Source organism: Poromitra crassiceps, assembly GCF_964638095.1.
Source record: "Poromitra crassiceps genome assembly, chromosome: 10".
Taxonomy (NCBI): domain Eukaryota; kingdom Metazoa; phylum Chordata; class Actinopteri; order Beryciformes; family Melamphaidae; genus Poromitra; species Poromitra crassiceps.
The window spans coordinates 22,094,204-22,110,709 of NC_139631.1; the positions used below are offsets into that span (position 1 = coordinate 22,094,204).

At 46.7% G+C, this 16,506-nt stretch overlaps 1 protein-coding gene across 1 annotated transcript in view; it reads right to left on the reverse strand.

Annotated features, from left to right (window-relative positions):
- setbp1 (SET binding protein 1) overlaps positions 1 to 5,486 on the reverse strand; it is a gene marked incomplete at its 5' end in the record, with an annotated part of 41,231 nt that extends 35,745 nt beyond the window's left edge. Inside the window, one exon of the mRNA XM_083645012.1 lies at positions 5,052 to 5,486. Within this exon, the coding sequence (XP_083501138.1) occupies positions 5,052 to 5,486 (435 nt within the window). The remainder of the gene's footprint in view (positions 1 to 5,051) is intronic.
- Positions 5,487 to 16,506: the final 11,020 nt, after the last annotated feature.

Consider the following 16,506-nt stretch of genomic DNA (forward strand, 5'->3'; position numbering starts at 1 on the left):
TTGAGGGATGGAGTATATGAGGGGTGTGTGATTGAGGTATAGAGTATAGGGGATGAGGGTGTGATTGAGAGATAGAGTATAGGGGATGGAGGGTGTGATTGAGGTATAGAGTATAGGGGATGAGGGGTGTGATTGAGGTATAGAGTATAGGGGATGGGGGGTGTGATTGAGGGATAGAGTATAGGGGATGGGGGTGTGATTGAGGGATAGAGTATAGGGGATGGGGGTGTGATTGAGGGATAGAGTATAGGGGATGGGGGTGTGATTTAAGCAATATCACACGAGAGGGAGTGCATTGTTGGCTAATATTGGCACTGCTGTGATTCGGTCGCAGGCACGAGGCCGCAGGCCGAGTGCCGTAGATAATCACAGCAGTGCCAATACTAGACAACAATGCACGACCTCGAGTGTGATATTGCTTATACAACAGTTCTATTAAACAAAGCTGATTAAAAAAATGACAAAAAGCTGAGAAAATAGATGATTTCTGTATTTATTCCTCCGCCAACAAAAATAGTCCCCTCAGCTTTCTGCTTTGCTGAAAATGTAGCCTAATCAGCCTAATTAACTGCAGGCTGTCTACTTTACTACTGTCTACTCTAGAGCTGTGAAGCGTTTTGTTGATTAGGGCAGCTGTGAAGCGGAGTGATCTACACACAGTGAAGCGCCAGTGCATTATCGTGAAATATAGGCACTCGTAGGATCCCTCTTGTCCAATCAAATTGCTCGGCCGGAACTACCTGTTGTATAATTACGGTAAGCAATATATCACGAGAGCAAGTGTGTTGTGGTGAATATATCCCGCTGATAAGCTTATCAGCGGGATATATTCCACAACACACGCTGCTCGAGTGCTATATTGCTTTTATAAAACGGTTTCCAAGTATAATAATATAATAATAATAATACTATAAGTCCGACATCGTATTCTGATAGAGTCAGTTGAAACACTACTGTAAGGCGGGACCTCTAGCAAGAAGATAGACGTGCGGGTGATTTGATTGGATCGTTCTGGAGACTGAAGTCGACATTGGCCAATCCTGGCGCTTGCTGAGAAGCTGAGAGCTTTCTGGAAAGCCCAACACGGAGCTCGAGCGCAGAGCTGCCTTTTAGTAAGAGAGTTGCCATGGCCCATGGGTTATTGAACTCGGTTACTGGAATTATACAATGGCTGTGAACCAATCAGATTGCTTGATTTGAGAGAGCCGTTTTATAATTAAGCAATATAGCATGAGAGCCAGTGTGTTGTGAAGAATATATCCCCCTGATCAGCTGTTATCCCACGAGGCCGCAGGCCGAGACACTACAACCGTTGAAACACTACTGTAAGGCGGGACCGCAAGAACATGCGGGTGATTTGATTGGATCGTTCTGGAGACTGAAGTTGACATTGGCCAATCCTGGCGCTTGCTGAGTAGCTGAGAGCTTTCTGGAATCCCCGACAGGCAGCTCGAGCCGCAGCGCTGCATTATCAGCGCTTGCTGAGAAGCTGAATGCTTTCTGCAAAGCCTGACACCAACTAACGTTACGGGGTTAAATGCGGGGTTAAATGCGGGGTTAACAGCCTTTCTTTTGCAAAGAAGACATTAGCCCGCATCTATTCTTGTACAAAACATCATTTTCTGCAAAGTATTAGTAAAGTTATAAGCGAAGATCGATTCACAAGGATCTGACAGCTGTCTCCGCCATTTTTTTTTCTACGTTGTCATTTGAGGTAAGCCTTATTATTACTCTCTTAGTGGCCATGGGTTATTGAACTCGGTTACTGGAATTATACAATGGCTGTGAACCAATCAGATTGCTTGATTTGAGAGAGCCGTTTTATAATGAGGGATAGAGTATAGGGGATGAGGGCTTGAAACTGATCTGAATCAACACCAACACCCCCCTCCCCCCCTCAATGAGGAGCAGCTTGCTCCTGCTCCTGTCACTATGACAACCCCTGTCAATCATACTGTAGCAGTCACAATGGGACCTATAGAGCTGGATAAGGACTGGTTCCCCTGCTTGTTCACCGATAGCGTCCCTCTGGCAACTAAACATGTATTCAAGAAGTCCTTCATCCCAAGTGCCATTAGTATTCTAGTAGACGATTAAGCCACAGACATGACCTGCTTTTAATGTGTAATCTAATCCCGTCTATGTCTATGTTTATATTTTTGTCTCATTAATTGCCTTCTGGCTTCCTATATAGACTATTTTTATGTTTGTAAACAGCAATTACGTATTTTGTGGTTGGAGCCGAACTGGTTGCAGAAAGTTACAACTAGCGGTTCAGCTGTCATAGAAATATGGAAGATTCGGACGCCGCCATTTTAAAGCTTTGCCAGCAACAGACAGGTTATCTTACACAAATAAGCTAACTCTTTCAATGGGGTGAGGTTTCCTGACCCGTACTCACTGTCAGGATGGGTCTAGGATCCAACTACATCGCTGAAGTTGCAGTGCCGCACATCGTCATATTCCTAGTGGGAATGTCCAGCGTCTATACGGCACAAGACGTCTTTTTTTCCTGTATTCCGGGGATCTCGTTTCAGCTTCACTTGCTTCCTCAGAGTTTTGGATACCGAGATGCGTGCGCAACCCTGTGACGTCCACTCTAAATCTGGCTCTATTGTTTTTTGTGTTTGGTAAGCCGAAGACAATTTTCCACCCTGGTGGACAATAAAGTTCTATTCTATTCTATTCTATTCTACTCTATTAATTTCAATTTCATTTCAATTTCATTCAATTTAATTGATATGACATAAGTCAAGTATTGTCTTTTCCTGGTTTTAAAGGCTGCATTACAGTAAAGTGATGTCTCATTGTGTAAATATTTTGAGAAAGCACCAAGCCTTTTATTTTGATCACACTTTGCTTGTGACATCTCACATGTGGCTTTGATATACAACTGAACATTTAGCCCACTTCGTAGAAAACACTGAGAGTCTAAAAATACAGATATATATATGTAAGGGATAATGTATTGTGAGCCGGTGATTACTGGCGAAATAATGAGGTGAATGATTGAGCCCGACGCGCAGCGGAGGGCTTAATCATTCACCTGAAGGTCATTATTTCCAGTAATCACCGGCTCACTATACATTATCCCGCTTAGAACACGGCCTACAACTAAATTATTTCAGTAATCTGACAAAAATAATTATTCAAATAGATTTTTTAATAGCGTTTTCAACGACAAAGCGGTTTCATTCGTAATTGGCACACAAGACACCACAGCTGCAACTGGTTGGCCTAATTAGTAGTGTCTGCAGACAAAATGCTCTTATCAACTGATTAATCCAGGTGTCGAGAAATAATGACCGGTGAATCTTGTTGATTGACCAATCAGAATCGAGTATTCAAGAGAGCCGTGTTCTATAACAGATATATATTTCTGGTCCATATCGCCCCATATCGCTATACAGTAGGTCAGCGTTAGCCTGGGTCCAGACCGTCGAAGCCCCGCCCACTCCAGAGTTGTGGAATTGGCTGTTGTTGACAATTCAGTCAGAATATCAGGCTAGGTCAGAGTTGAAAATGAGGACTGGTTTATCATAGTAGTCATTCATAATGAGCAGGCTGGACGTTAAAAGATGGAGTGTGACAAAACAAAACAAAACAAAACAAGACAAAACAAGACAAAACAAAACAAAACAAAACAAAACAAAACAAAACAAAACAAAACAAAACCAGACAAAACAAAACAAAACAAAACAAAACAAAACAAAACAAGACAAGACAAGACAAGACAAGACAAGACAAGACAAAACAAAACAAAACAAAACAGGACCCAGCATGGTGCCAACTACATCCCCTCCACTCCTGGAGCTTGGAGACACACACACACACACACACACACACACACACACACACACACACACACAAACATGCGCGCACGCTCGCGCACACACACACACACACACACACACACACACACACACACACACACACACACACACACACACACACACACACACACCACTGTGTAGGTCAACACACACTGCAAACACTGGAGTCCCCCAAGGACCTGTACATACACAGTGTCACACACACCAAACACCAGTCTGTGTGTGAAGAGGGGGGGGGGCATGACCCACATGCTGAAGAGGAGGGGCGGGGAGGGAAGGAGATGAGGAGATGAGAGGAGATGAGAAGAGAGCTGAGGAGAGGAGAGGAGAGGAGAGGAAAAGACAGGAGAGGAGAGGAGAAGAGAGGGGAGGAGAGGAGAGGAGGAGAGAAGAGAGGAGAGGAGAAGAGAGGAGAGGAGAGAAGAGAGGAGAGGAGGAGAGGAGGAGAGGGGAGGAGAGAAGAGAGGAGAGGAGAGAAGAGAGGAGAGGAGAGGAGAGGAGAGGAGGAGAGGAGAGGAGAGGAGGAGAAAAGAGAGGAGAGGCATTGAGGAGAGAGGAGAGGAGAGGAGGAGAGAAGAGGAGAGTAGAAGAGAGGAGAGGTCCCTGTGTATATGACCACAAATGGAGAGAGCAGAGACCAGCTGTCACTTGCTTATGTCAGCCCTATTCTCAGCTCCAGTGTGTGTGTGTGTGTGTGTGTGTGTGTGTGTGTGTGTGTGTGTGTGTGTGTGTGTGTGTGTGTGTGTGTGTGTGTGTGTGTGTGTGTGTGTGTGTGTGTGTGTGTGTGCCCGTGCATGCGTACGTGAGCGTGCGTATTTGCGTGTGTGTGCATGTGTGGGTGCAAGTGCGTGATCTCAGCTAGCCATGACTGGTTTCAATTACGCAGCAAACTTTGACCCTGTGTAACCAAGCAGGCACACAAGCTACTGAGAGAGAGAGAGAGAGAGAGAGAGAGAGAGAGAGAGAGAGAGAGAGAGAGAGAGAGAGAGAGAGAGAGAGAGGAATACAGAAGAGGCGGAGTGTATGAGCGGTAAATTCAGAGATGTTGCGATAAGGAGAAGCCACAGGAGGTCTGTAGTCAGTGACAGGCGTTCTGGGAAGCTAAGCCACACAATCAAAACATGACGATTAGAACAACGTACATTCATATGACATCACAATACTCAACTAGTTGAAAAACGAGTGACATATTGGGGCAGCCAAATCACAGTAACCTACCCTCTTTCTGGGGGGTCCTCGCTCCTCTTCCTTCACCCCGCGCCCGGCTCCTGTGCCCACTCCCGCTCTGCCCTGCCGGCCCCCCCTGCCTTCTCCGGCCGGAGGTCTGATGGTCATCCTTATCTCCGGGGGGCAAATATAGTTCTCCAAGCTCTTGGGGGGCTTCTTGGTGCGCTTGGTGGTCTGGATCTTCAGCTTGAGACTTCCTTCCTGGAAGCTGGCTTCCTTGATGGAGAACTCCTGTTCCTCCAGAAGTCCCTCCCCCTGCTCCTCTAGCCCCTCCCCTTCGCTGACACCACCAATCACGTCATCGCCGCGAGTCGCCAAACCGCCGCCCGCCGCTCCTCCCCGGCCGTCATCATTCGGCTCCGCCCTGCCTCCCTGTAACTCCGCCTCTTTGGGTCGGGCCGAGCCAACCGGATCCCTTGGCTCCATCCACGCTCCCGCCAGGGCCAATCAGGATGGGGGAAGCTGTGGCGGCCAGCCAATAGGAAGATAGAGAGCAGTAGTCTGTTTGGCTGGGTGGTTGCTGTCGTTCAGCTACTGGGGCTGGGCTGGTTGTCCCACAGGAGCGCAGCTAAGCCAGGGACAGTCTGCGGAGAGAGCAGGTGAATGATACGATTAGGAGAAGAGCGAGTAAAACAGAGGCCTATCAACTAGGGGGGGGGGTCGATACAGCATGGTATCGTGATATTTTGTGTGGCAATATTATATCGATACACAAAGCTAAGTATCACAATATTTTATTATATAAAATATCAGGTGCAACATTTATGGTCAGTCTGTCTGCTGGACAATCCCATTTTGCTGCAATAAAAATGGTTGAAGTGAGATGAACAGACTGAAAACTTTGTCTTATTAGATCAAACAGATGTTGACAAGGTTTATTTTTCCTTTGTGGACCTAATTTGCAGCTGAAAAACAGTAATAAATGGCAATACATCGCAACATATTTAAAATCACAACAATATCGTGATAATATCGTATCATGGGGCCTGTGGTGAGTCCTACCCCTAGAAGATGAGTGAGTAAAACAGAGGCCTGTCATCCCTGCCTCTCAGCACAGGCCCGTGTGCTGTCCTGGACATCATGATCTGCTTGTTATGTATGAACACAACCTCATCACAGAGCTGTAAAGGCACTGCCTGTTATGTAGGAACACAACCTCATCACAGAGCTGTAAAGGCACTGTCTGTTATGTAGGAACAGCCTCATCACAGAGCTGTAAGGACACTGCCTGTTATGTATATGAACACAACCTCATCACAGAGCTGTAAAGGCACTGCCTGTTATGTAGGAACACAACCTCATCACAGAGCTGTAAAGGCACTGTCTGTTATGTAGGAAAACAACCTCATCACAGAGCTGTAAAGGCACTGCCTGTTGTGTAGGAACACAACCTCATCACAGAGCTGTAAAGGCACTGCCTGTTATGTAGGAACACAAATTCATCCAGAGCTGTAAAGGCACTGTCTGTTATGTAGGAACACAACCTCATCACATCGCTGTAAAGGCACTGCCTGTTATGTAGGAACACAACCTCATCACAGAGCTGGAAAAGCACTGTCTGTTATGTAAGAACACAACCTCATCACAGAGCTGTAAAGGCAGTGTCTGTTATGTAAGAACACAACCTCATCACAGAGCTGTAAAAGCACTGTCTGTTATGTACGAACACAACCTCATCACAGAGCTGTAAAAGCACTGTCTGTTATATAAGAACACAACCTCATCACAGAGCTCTAAAGGCACTGTCTGTTATGTAAGAACACCACCTCATCACAGAGCTGTAAACGCACTGTCTGTTATGTAAGAACACAACCTCATCACAGAGCTGTAAAAGCACTGTCTGTTATGTAAGAACACAACCTCATCACAGAGCTGTAAAAGCACTGTCTGTTATATAAGAACACAACCTCATCACAGAGCTCTAAAGGCACTGTCTATTATGTAAGAACACCACCTCATCACAGAGCTGTAAAAGCACTGTCTGTTATGTAAGAACACAACCTCATCACAGAGCTGTAAAAGCACTGTCTGTTATATAAGAACACAACCTCATCACAGAGCTCTAAAGGCACTGTCTATTATGTAAGAACACCACCTCATCACAGAGCTGTAAAAGCACTGTCTGTTATGTAAGAACACAACCTCATCACAGAGCTGTAAAGGCACTGTCTGTTATGTAAGAACACAACCTCATCACAGAGCTGTAAAAGCACTGTCTGTTATATAAGAACACAACCTCATCACAGAGCTCTAAAGGCACTGTCTGTTATATAAGAACACAACCTCATCACAGAGCTCTAAAGGCACTGTCTGTTATGTAAGAACACCACCTCATCACAGAGCTGTAAAGGCACTGTCTGTTATGTAGGAACATAACCTCATTACAGAGCTGTAAAGGCGCTGCCTGTTATGTAGGAACAGCCTCATCACAGAGCTGTAAGGACACTGCCTGTTATGTATATGAACACAACCTCATCACAGAAATGTAAAGGCACTGCCTGTTATGTAGGAACACAACCTCATCACAGAGCTGTAAAGGCACTGCCTGTTATGTAGGAACACAACCTCATCACAGAGCTGTAAAGGCACTGTATGTTATGTAGGAAAACAACCTCATCACAGAGCTGTAAAGGCACTGCCTGTTGTGTAGGAACACAACCTCATCACAGAGCTGTAAAGGCACTGTCTGTTATGTAGGAACACAACCTCATCACAGAGCTGTAAAGGCACTGCCTGTTGTGTAGGAACACAACCTCATCACAGAGCTGTAAAGGCACTGCCTGTTGTGTAGGAACACAACCTCATCACAGAGCTGTAAAGGCACTGCCTGTTGTGTAGGAACACAACCTCATCACAGAGCTGTAAAGGCACTGCCTGTTATGTAGGAACACAAATTCATCCAGAGCTGTAAAGGCACTCCCTGTTATGTAGGAACACAACCTCATCACATCGCTGTAAAGGCACTGTCTGTTTGTTATGTTATGAACAGAACCTCATCACAGAGCTGTAATGGCACAGGCTATTATATGTAGGAACACAACCTCTTCACAAAGGTGTAAAGGCACTGTCTGTTATGGAAGAACACAACAACATCACAGAGCTGTAAAGGCACTGCCTGTTATGTAGGAACACAGCCTCATCACAGAGCTGTAAAGGCACTGCCTGTTATGTAGGAACACAACCTCATCACAGAGCTGTAAAGGCACAGCCTGTTATGTAGGAACATAACCTCATCACAAATCTGTAAAGGCACGGCCTGTTATGTAGGAACACAGCCTAATCACAGAGCTGTAAAGGCACTGCCTGTTATGTAGGAACACAACCTCATCACAGAGTTGTAAAGGCACTGCCTGTTATGTAGGAACACAACCTCATCACAGAGCTGTAAAGGCACAGCCTGTTATGTAGGAACACAACCTCATCACAGAGCTGTAATGGCACAGGCTATTATGTAGGAACACAACCTCATCACAGAGCTGTAAAGGCACTGTCTGTTATGTAGGAACACAACCTCATCACAAAGCTGTAATGGCACTGTCTGTTATGTAGGAACACAACCTCATCACAGAGCTGTAAAGGCACTGTCTGTTATGTAGGAACACAGCCTAATCACATAGCTGTAAAGGCACTGCCTGTTATGTAGGAACACAACCTCATCACAGAGCTGTAAAGGCACTGTCTGTTATGTAGGAACACAACCTCATCACAGAGCTGTAAAGGCACTGTCTGTTATGTAGGAACAGCCTCATCACAGAGCTGTAAAGGCACTGCCTGTTATGTAGAGCTGTCGCGATTCCTCGAGTACCTCGAATAACTCGAATAATTAAATTGATCGAGGCCAAAATGATTCGCCTCGACACGGCATTTAGAGAGACTGTTTCTCACGGACGCTTACTGGTGTGGCACAGCGCTCTTCCTGTGTAAACCTGTAAACACGTGAGGACACAGACAGACCAGAGAGCAGCTATAGCGACTAGCGAGCGGACCCCGCAAAATGGAACGAGGCGACGGAGAAAGCAGACAGGAGGAGCCGGGAAGGGAAGAACCAGGGCCGAAAAAGCGACCGAAACTGTCTAAAGTGTGGGATCATTTCACGCTGAAAAAGGACACGAACTCAGTGGTGTGCAAGTACTGTAAGACGATCCTTGCATATCACAACAGTACCTCGTCAATGCTTCAGCACTGAACCGTAAACATCCAGTCTACGCATCCACCAGCGCATCTACGTCGAGCGGAGCAAGGTAAGGTAACGTTAACTATACACAACGCTAATGTAAATGTATGCTAATGATTGCTACTTGATATTAAGACTAGTAGTAGTTGTGCTGCTGGCTTGCCACGTTGCCAATATGACTATTAGTAACTGCATTCACGCTGCATTTTTTTGATGTGGCTTGCCGTTTTCTGTGAGAAATACAAAGCTCAACCTAACGTTAACCTAACGTTAGCGGCTAATTTAACAGCGTTGTGTGTGTGTGTGTGTGTGTGTGTGTGATCACACTAGCCTGTTGGTGTGTGAGAGAGAGAGAGTGAGTGTGTGTGTGTGAGAGAGAAAGAGTCGACTCTTCTCATGATGATTGCAAACAACTATTTAATTGGTGCATTTTAGGCTCCAATTATTACACCACCTGACCTGTTATCTTGCTATTCTGATATTTGTGTCAATAATAGGCAACAGGTCTAGGGTGTGTAAATGCGCATTCTCCAGTTTTGTTATGAACTTACCTAATAAATATCAATATTAATTATTATTTCACCTCTTTTTCAGCGGATCACAGCGTACAATGGACAGCTTTATAAGGACGGGTCCATCATGTTCAAGTGAACAAGCAGCTGAGTTCAGCAATAGCATTTTGAATATGATTGTGACAGACATGCGCCCTCTGTCCATGGTGGAAGATAAAGGATTCAGAAAGATGATTTCGAGTTTCAACCCGAACTACACACTTCCCTCAAGGACCTTCTTCACGAATAAGATGGAGAAAAAGTATGAGGAGGTCAAAGGCAAGTTGATCGAGAGGCTTAAGACGCCAAACATGATGGCACTCACTACTGACATTTGGACAAGTGTAGCGACAGAGGCCTATATGGGGGTGACGTGTCACTTTCTGAGAGAGGATTGGGAAATGGAGTCCCACTGCCTTACAACCATGCCCCTTGAAGAGAGACACACGGGTGCACATATTGCAGAGTGGATTGAAGAGGTTATGTAGGCAGTGAAGGAGAGAGGAAGTGAAGTGGTGAAGGGTTAAAGGAAGTAGGCAGTGAAGGAGAGAGGAAGTGAAGTGGTGAAGGGTTAAAGGAAGTAGGCAGTGAAGGAGAGAGGAAGTGAAGTGGTGAAGGGTTAAAGGAAGTAGGCAGTGAAGGAGAGAGGAAGTGAAGTGGTGAAGGGCTAAAGGAAGTAGGCAGTGAAGGAGAGAGGAAGTGAAGTGGTGAAGGGTTAAAGGAAGTAGGCAGTGAAGGAGAGAGGAAGTGAAGTGGTGAAGGGCTAAAGGAAGTAGGCAGTGAAGGAGAGAGAGTGTTGTGAGGGACTTGGATTTTTTTTTTTTTCAATATTTTATATATAAAAAAATCAGCCCTCAAAGTCTTGGGACTTGACTTGGACTTGAGCTGAAGAAGACACTAGTGTAATACACACCAGTATGTGTAGAGACATTTATTTTTATTTATTTTATTTTTTAGGCACTGCTTAGCAAGGCAAGGCCCAGATTACGTCACCTCGCTCAATAATGACAGAAAAAAGAAAAAAAAGCACTGGTTGGGTTCATGTTAAAACTAAAGCAGTAAATATGTGCAATTACCTTGAGTTAATAAATACAGTTTTCTACAATTTAACTTGGTTGTGGTTTCCCCCTTTTTGCATGCAAGTTTGAAAGTGTTCCAATATAAACCACTAATGTGTGTACTCTTCCATTTTCCTTTGTTGTGAAGCTATCATACAGCGACCAGCGTGCTTGTGCACAGTTTACTGACATCACATTACAGGATTTCTGGGTCTTAAAGTTCAAATGTTTCAGTTATCTCCCGCTGCCATTTGGAAGCAGCAATGTGTGAAGTTGCCTCATGCAGCTGTAAGGTAAATGAACGATGTAAACTAGCTAGTAATTCATTCATTCATATTATTTAACGGTTGCTGTACACTGGAAGAACTCAAACGTCAGGTTGAAAAGATGACACTGCCAGTTCTATGCAATTTAAAAATAAAAATGTTGTTTTTTCTAAGAAAGAAACTAATGTAGTTGTTTATTTGAAGAGATTTATCTTATTTTTTGGTGTATAGTTACGATAAGCCTTTGAAAACACAAAAAAGGGTTCTTATCCGATTACTCGATTAATCGATGGATTATTCGGTAGAATACTCGATTACTAAAAGAATCGATAGTTGCAGCTCTACTGTTATGTAGGAACAGCCTCATCACAGAGCTGTAAAGGCACTGTCTGTTATGTAGGAACACAGCCTCATCACAGAGCTGTAAAGGCACTGTCTGTTATGTAGGAACAGCCTCATCACAGAGCTGTAAAGGCACTGTCTGTTATGTAGGAACACAGCCTCATCACAGAGCTGTAAAGGCACTGTCTGTTATGTAGGAACAGCCTCATCACAGAGCTGTAAAGGCACTGTCTGTTATGTAGGAACACAGCCTCATCACAGAGCTGTAAAGGCACTGTCTGTTATGTAGGGACACAACCTCATCTCAGAGCTGTAAAGGCACAGCCTGTTATGTAGGAACACAACCTCATCACAGAGCTGTAAAGGCACTGTCTGTTATGTAGGAACACAACCTCATCACAGAGCTGTAAAGGCACAGCCTGTTATGTAGGAACACAACCTCATCACAGAGCTGTAAAGGCATGCCACGCTCACATTTGCATTTCTCTGCCACGCGTAAACAAACTCATCCTTTGACGCCCCCTTCCACCCGCCTCTCTCTCCACTCCTCCTTTCCTCATTCTGGACTAATCTGCTCCCCTCCCTCTAGCCCACCCCCCCCCCCCCCCCCCCAACCCCCCCGACACATCTAACGCAGAGCCGTGCAGAGACCAGAGTGATCAGTGCAAAATAAAGACATTCTTCTCTGCTCTAAAACCAGGCTGAAGTTAGCCTGAGGACACAACACGAAAAAATGAAAGAAGCTGACTGCTGTTTTCTCTCCCTCTCTCTCTCTCTCTGTCTCTCTCCTCTGGAGCAAGGAGGGAGGGAATCACACACTGCAGGGAGAAAGGGAAGGCAGCAGAGAGAGAGAGGGAGAGAGAGAGAGAGAGAGAGAGAGAGAGAGGAGGGAAGGAATCTAAATTCTTTCCCCAGATGTGGTTTACGAGCTGGTCTGGAAAAACCAGCGTCTGAACTGTTTTACACACGCATGCAACGGCACCGCGCTACAACACACATCCACACAAAAACCCACGCATGCACTTATGCCTGTATAAATGTATACACGTATACAAATGACAGTGTTGCTATCAAACAGTCGACTTCTGCAGCGCCGCTGCTATTTCTGCTCTCTAGAGAGAGAGCGCTGCGGTCGCCCTCTCTCTCCGAGGATTCGCCTTTTCCGTCTCGGACCGGCGCGCACGCATACGCAGAGATATAATATACGACGCACTCATAAACACACACGCATAGGCACTTACACGGGCTCACTCACACACATGCATATAAACAGAAAGCAAGCAAAACAAACAGTGGACTACACTTCTCACTGCAGCTCCAGGGAATCCCATCGGTCAATATGACATGAGGCATGACTGAGCTGGAAGTGGGGAATGCCGGCTCTCACGCTGGGCTTAGACTGACACCATTTCCACTCACATCGTGGCCCCAGACCACACCACTACCTGGGGACAAGACTCAAGGGTAAGCCTGGTGCTTGCTCTAGGCTTATGATGACCCGTGAGTGCACAGGAGGTTTACGGCATACGCCGAGAATTACCCCCCCTCCCTCCCTGCACTAATGCACTTAGACCTGACATGGTTACTGTAGGCATTTCACGCTATCTGTGTGTGCGTGTGTGTGTGTGTGTGTGTGTGTGTGACGTGTGTGCACGTGTGCGTGTGTGTGATTTTCCATGCGTGTGTGTGCTCCTGTACCAGCCCACGCTACTGTACTAACAGCTGATCCCCATCATAATACCCAACAGGCCTCACAGCGCCAGCACATGCTTACAATGTGATTGGATAATCATAATCCACAGCGGTATTTCAACAAACTTGACACTGCAGAACGGTACGCAAACAATGTCCGACCCAGGCGGCCGGGTCAACGCCTGGTCATTTTTCTCATTGCATCTCTGGTGAATTAAAAGGTTTGCTTCTGTGACGTGAACGTCCTCTGAGAGTTTAGCAGCGAGGTTTGCCTATTCCAAACCAAAGCTGACTCATAAAGGGAGTGACTGATATGTCCTGGTGGCCCCGTAGTGCTCATGTATGCAAATGTATTCCTGAGTTTTAAGTTTTGAAAGTACAAGGGCTGAAACTAGGGCTGAAAGATATTAACGAAACAAGCTAATTGCATAATTAAGTTTGTATTTAAAAAAAAGTCAGTCTGCATGTTTTGCAGAGTTTGATGATCAAAGGTTTTCTTTTTTTGATAGGACAGTAGGCAGACAGGAAGGGTGGGGAGAGAGAGAGGGGAAGACATGAACCCTGGTCGGCTGCGTGAAGGACCAGGTTTGTGGCACGCGCTCCACCAGGTGAGCCCCCGGGACGCCCCCATAATGAAAGGTTTTCACCAATATTGTACTTGATTTATGGGCCAAAGATTACCCACCGCACGAAAACACCTGGTTCAGAAATCCATCGTGGACCCTCCTCGCTCTCTTAAGCAATTGACTGCAGCCTCTTGGAAGGTACATAGGCCAGTTCCATTTCTTTTCCATTCATTGCTCGCCCTATAGTGATAACCTGAGACAGCCAGTTCAGCCCTGCTGTGCCCACATGACCCCGTGTGGCCCTCCCTGTGCCTAATGTCAGCCTGCTGACTCGCCCTCATGGCATGTGTGAAAGCCACCCTGGGCGTCCTGGGACTGGAAGGACAATGACAGGAAAAGAAAGACAGCTGCCAACCACAACGTGTCACACGCGCACACACACACACACACACACACACACACACACACACACACACACACACACACTCTCTCTCTCTCTCACACACACACACACCAAAAAGAAACCAACCTAGAAACAGAGCGTCCACTTCGAGACTCGATACCCTGTTGCAACTGTAACCCCGCACGACAACAAAATGGCGTCATGCGTTACTGTTAAGTGCGATCTTCACTCTGGACCATTACTGTGTAAACTACTTAGCTGGGTCATGACTATATGCTCGTCCCTGCAGGCTGCTCTGCTCTGTGCCTGAGCTGTGTTAGCTCTCTGTTACTGGCAGACTGGCTGCAAGTTTATGTAAGACTGACCCCTCCTCGGGCCTCCCTCGCCCAGCCTGAGCCTCGCTGTCTCCTCTCTCTCTCTCCTCTCTCACACACACGCAAACACACACTCACTCACACACTCACACACACACACACACACACACACACACACACACCTCGACGAGCCTCAGACAGCAGGCTGATTGTGAGAGGCCAGACTCACTCGCATAAATAGCTTTATTATGTTCTCCAAACTGCCAGCGCTAACCAGCTTCCCTCTCAAACAGCATAAGGTCACTGCTGTACTGGACGTGACCAGACACTCCTCCACCTTTCTGCTGTGGACCAGACACTCCTCCACCTTTCTGCTGTGGACCAGACACTCCTCCACCTTTCTGCTGTGGACCAGACACTCCTCCACCTTTCTGCCTCGTCCTTTCAAAACAATTATGATAGAGCAACGCTAATGGGGTACAGATGGACAGAAAAGGGGACGGTGAATGATACACACACAGATCCCACAAAACAGGGAGAGAGAGAGAGAGTGTGTGTGTGTGTGTGTGTGTGTGTGTGTGTGTGTGTGTGTGTGTGTGTGTGTGTGTGTGTGTGTGCGTGCGTGCGTGCGTGTGTGTGTGTGTGTGTGTGTGTGTGTGTGTGTGTGTGTGTGTGTGTGTGTGTGTGTGTGTGTGTGTGTGTGTGTGTGTGTGTGAGAGAGAGAGAGAGAGAGAGAGAGGCCGGTAGAAACACAACCTTTTAAGGCTGCATACCCAGCAGTCCAGTGCCTGAGGTGGACTCACAAATAGCTCAAACACACATGCGGACAGATGCGCACACACTCACACACACACACACACACACACACACACACACACACACACACACACACACACACACACTCACACACACACACACACTCACACATCCACAAGAACGGCAAACGCCTGTGTGATTGACTGTGCAAGGTGAAGAGCTTTTCTTTGATGTGGGATTGTAGTAGAGGCTCTGCCATCCCTGCCTAAGTGACGATCTCAGAGGGAGGAGGAGGAAATTGTCTGGCATTTCATTTTTCCATATCTTCTCCTTCTCCTTCTTTTTTTATCAGGTGTTTTTCCCCACAGATTTTATCCGAGTTTCACCGGCAGGACGTGGCACATGGGAGGATCACGCTATTCCCCCAGTTCCCCTCCCCCCCCGGACAAGCTCCCCGACCGACCAAAGGAGGCGCTAGTGCAGCGACAAGGACACATAACCCCCCGGTCTTGGTCTCGACTCGGACTCGATTCACCAATGACTCGATCTGGACTTGGAATGGACCAAGGCGAACTCGACTACAGCCCTGTTGCCAGACACGGCAAGTTGTGTCTTTGGGAACATCTTGACCAAGCCGGAGGTACCGCTACCGGGAACTGAACCCGGGTCTCTGCAGTGGTCCTCTAGTGAAAGCAGGGGCAATAAAACCAATGTTTCTAGAAGGATGCCAGTCTCTGGTTGGAGCCAAATCAAAGGGACTGGTCCATTGTGGGCACATCTAGCATCTTCATCATCTTCTGACTGGAAGTCTATCGGTCCTCTGGCTAAGAGCACAGCCAGGTGAAAGGGACCGTTTTATCCACCCCTATACGAGCGTATTCACATGTTGGCTACATGTTTTGGTATTTGCAGTGAACATTATGAACTTCCATCTGGACGTGGAGTACCGAGTAGAAACCTTCAGTCCACAGACACTCACACGGATGGTGGAACATGTTGTGCCACCAGCGAGACGGAGAATCAGAGTGCAAGGTGTGTGAGGCAACTGCCACAGTATCAACCCCTCACAAGCACCTCATAATCCCACGTCCGCCACGCCAACCCCCCCCCCCCCCCACACACACACACACACACACGCACACACGCACACACGCACGCACGCACGCACGCACGCACACACACACGCACATGTCTGGGTGCGCCATATGCCAGGTATAGCACAAAAAGCGTCCTCACCTAGCTGCCCCGGAGAAGCAGATGAATGTTAAACCATTTTAACTGCAGCAGAAGCCACAAAATGGCTGTCAGCAAAAAAAACACCACC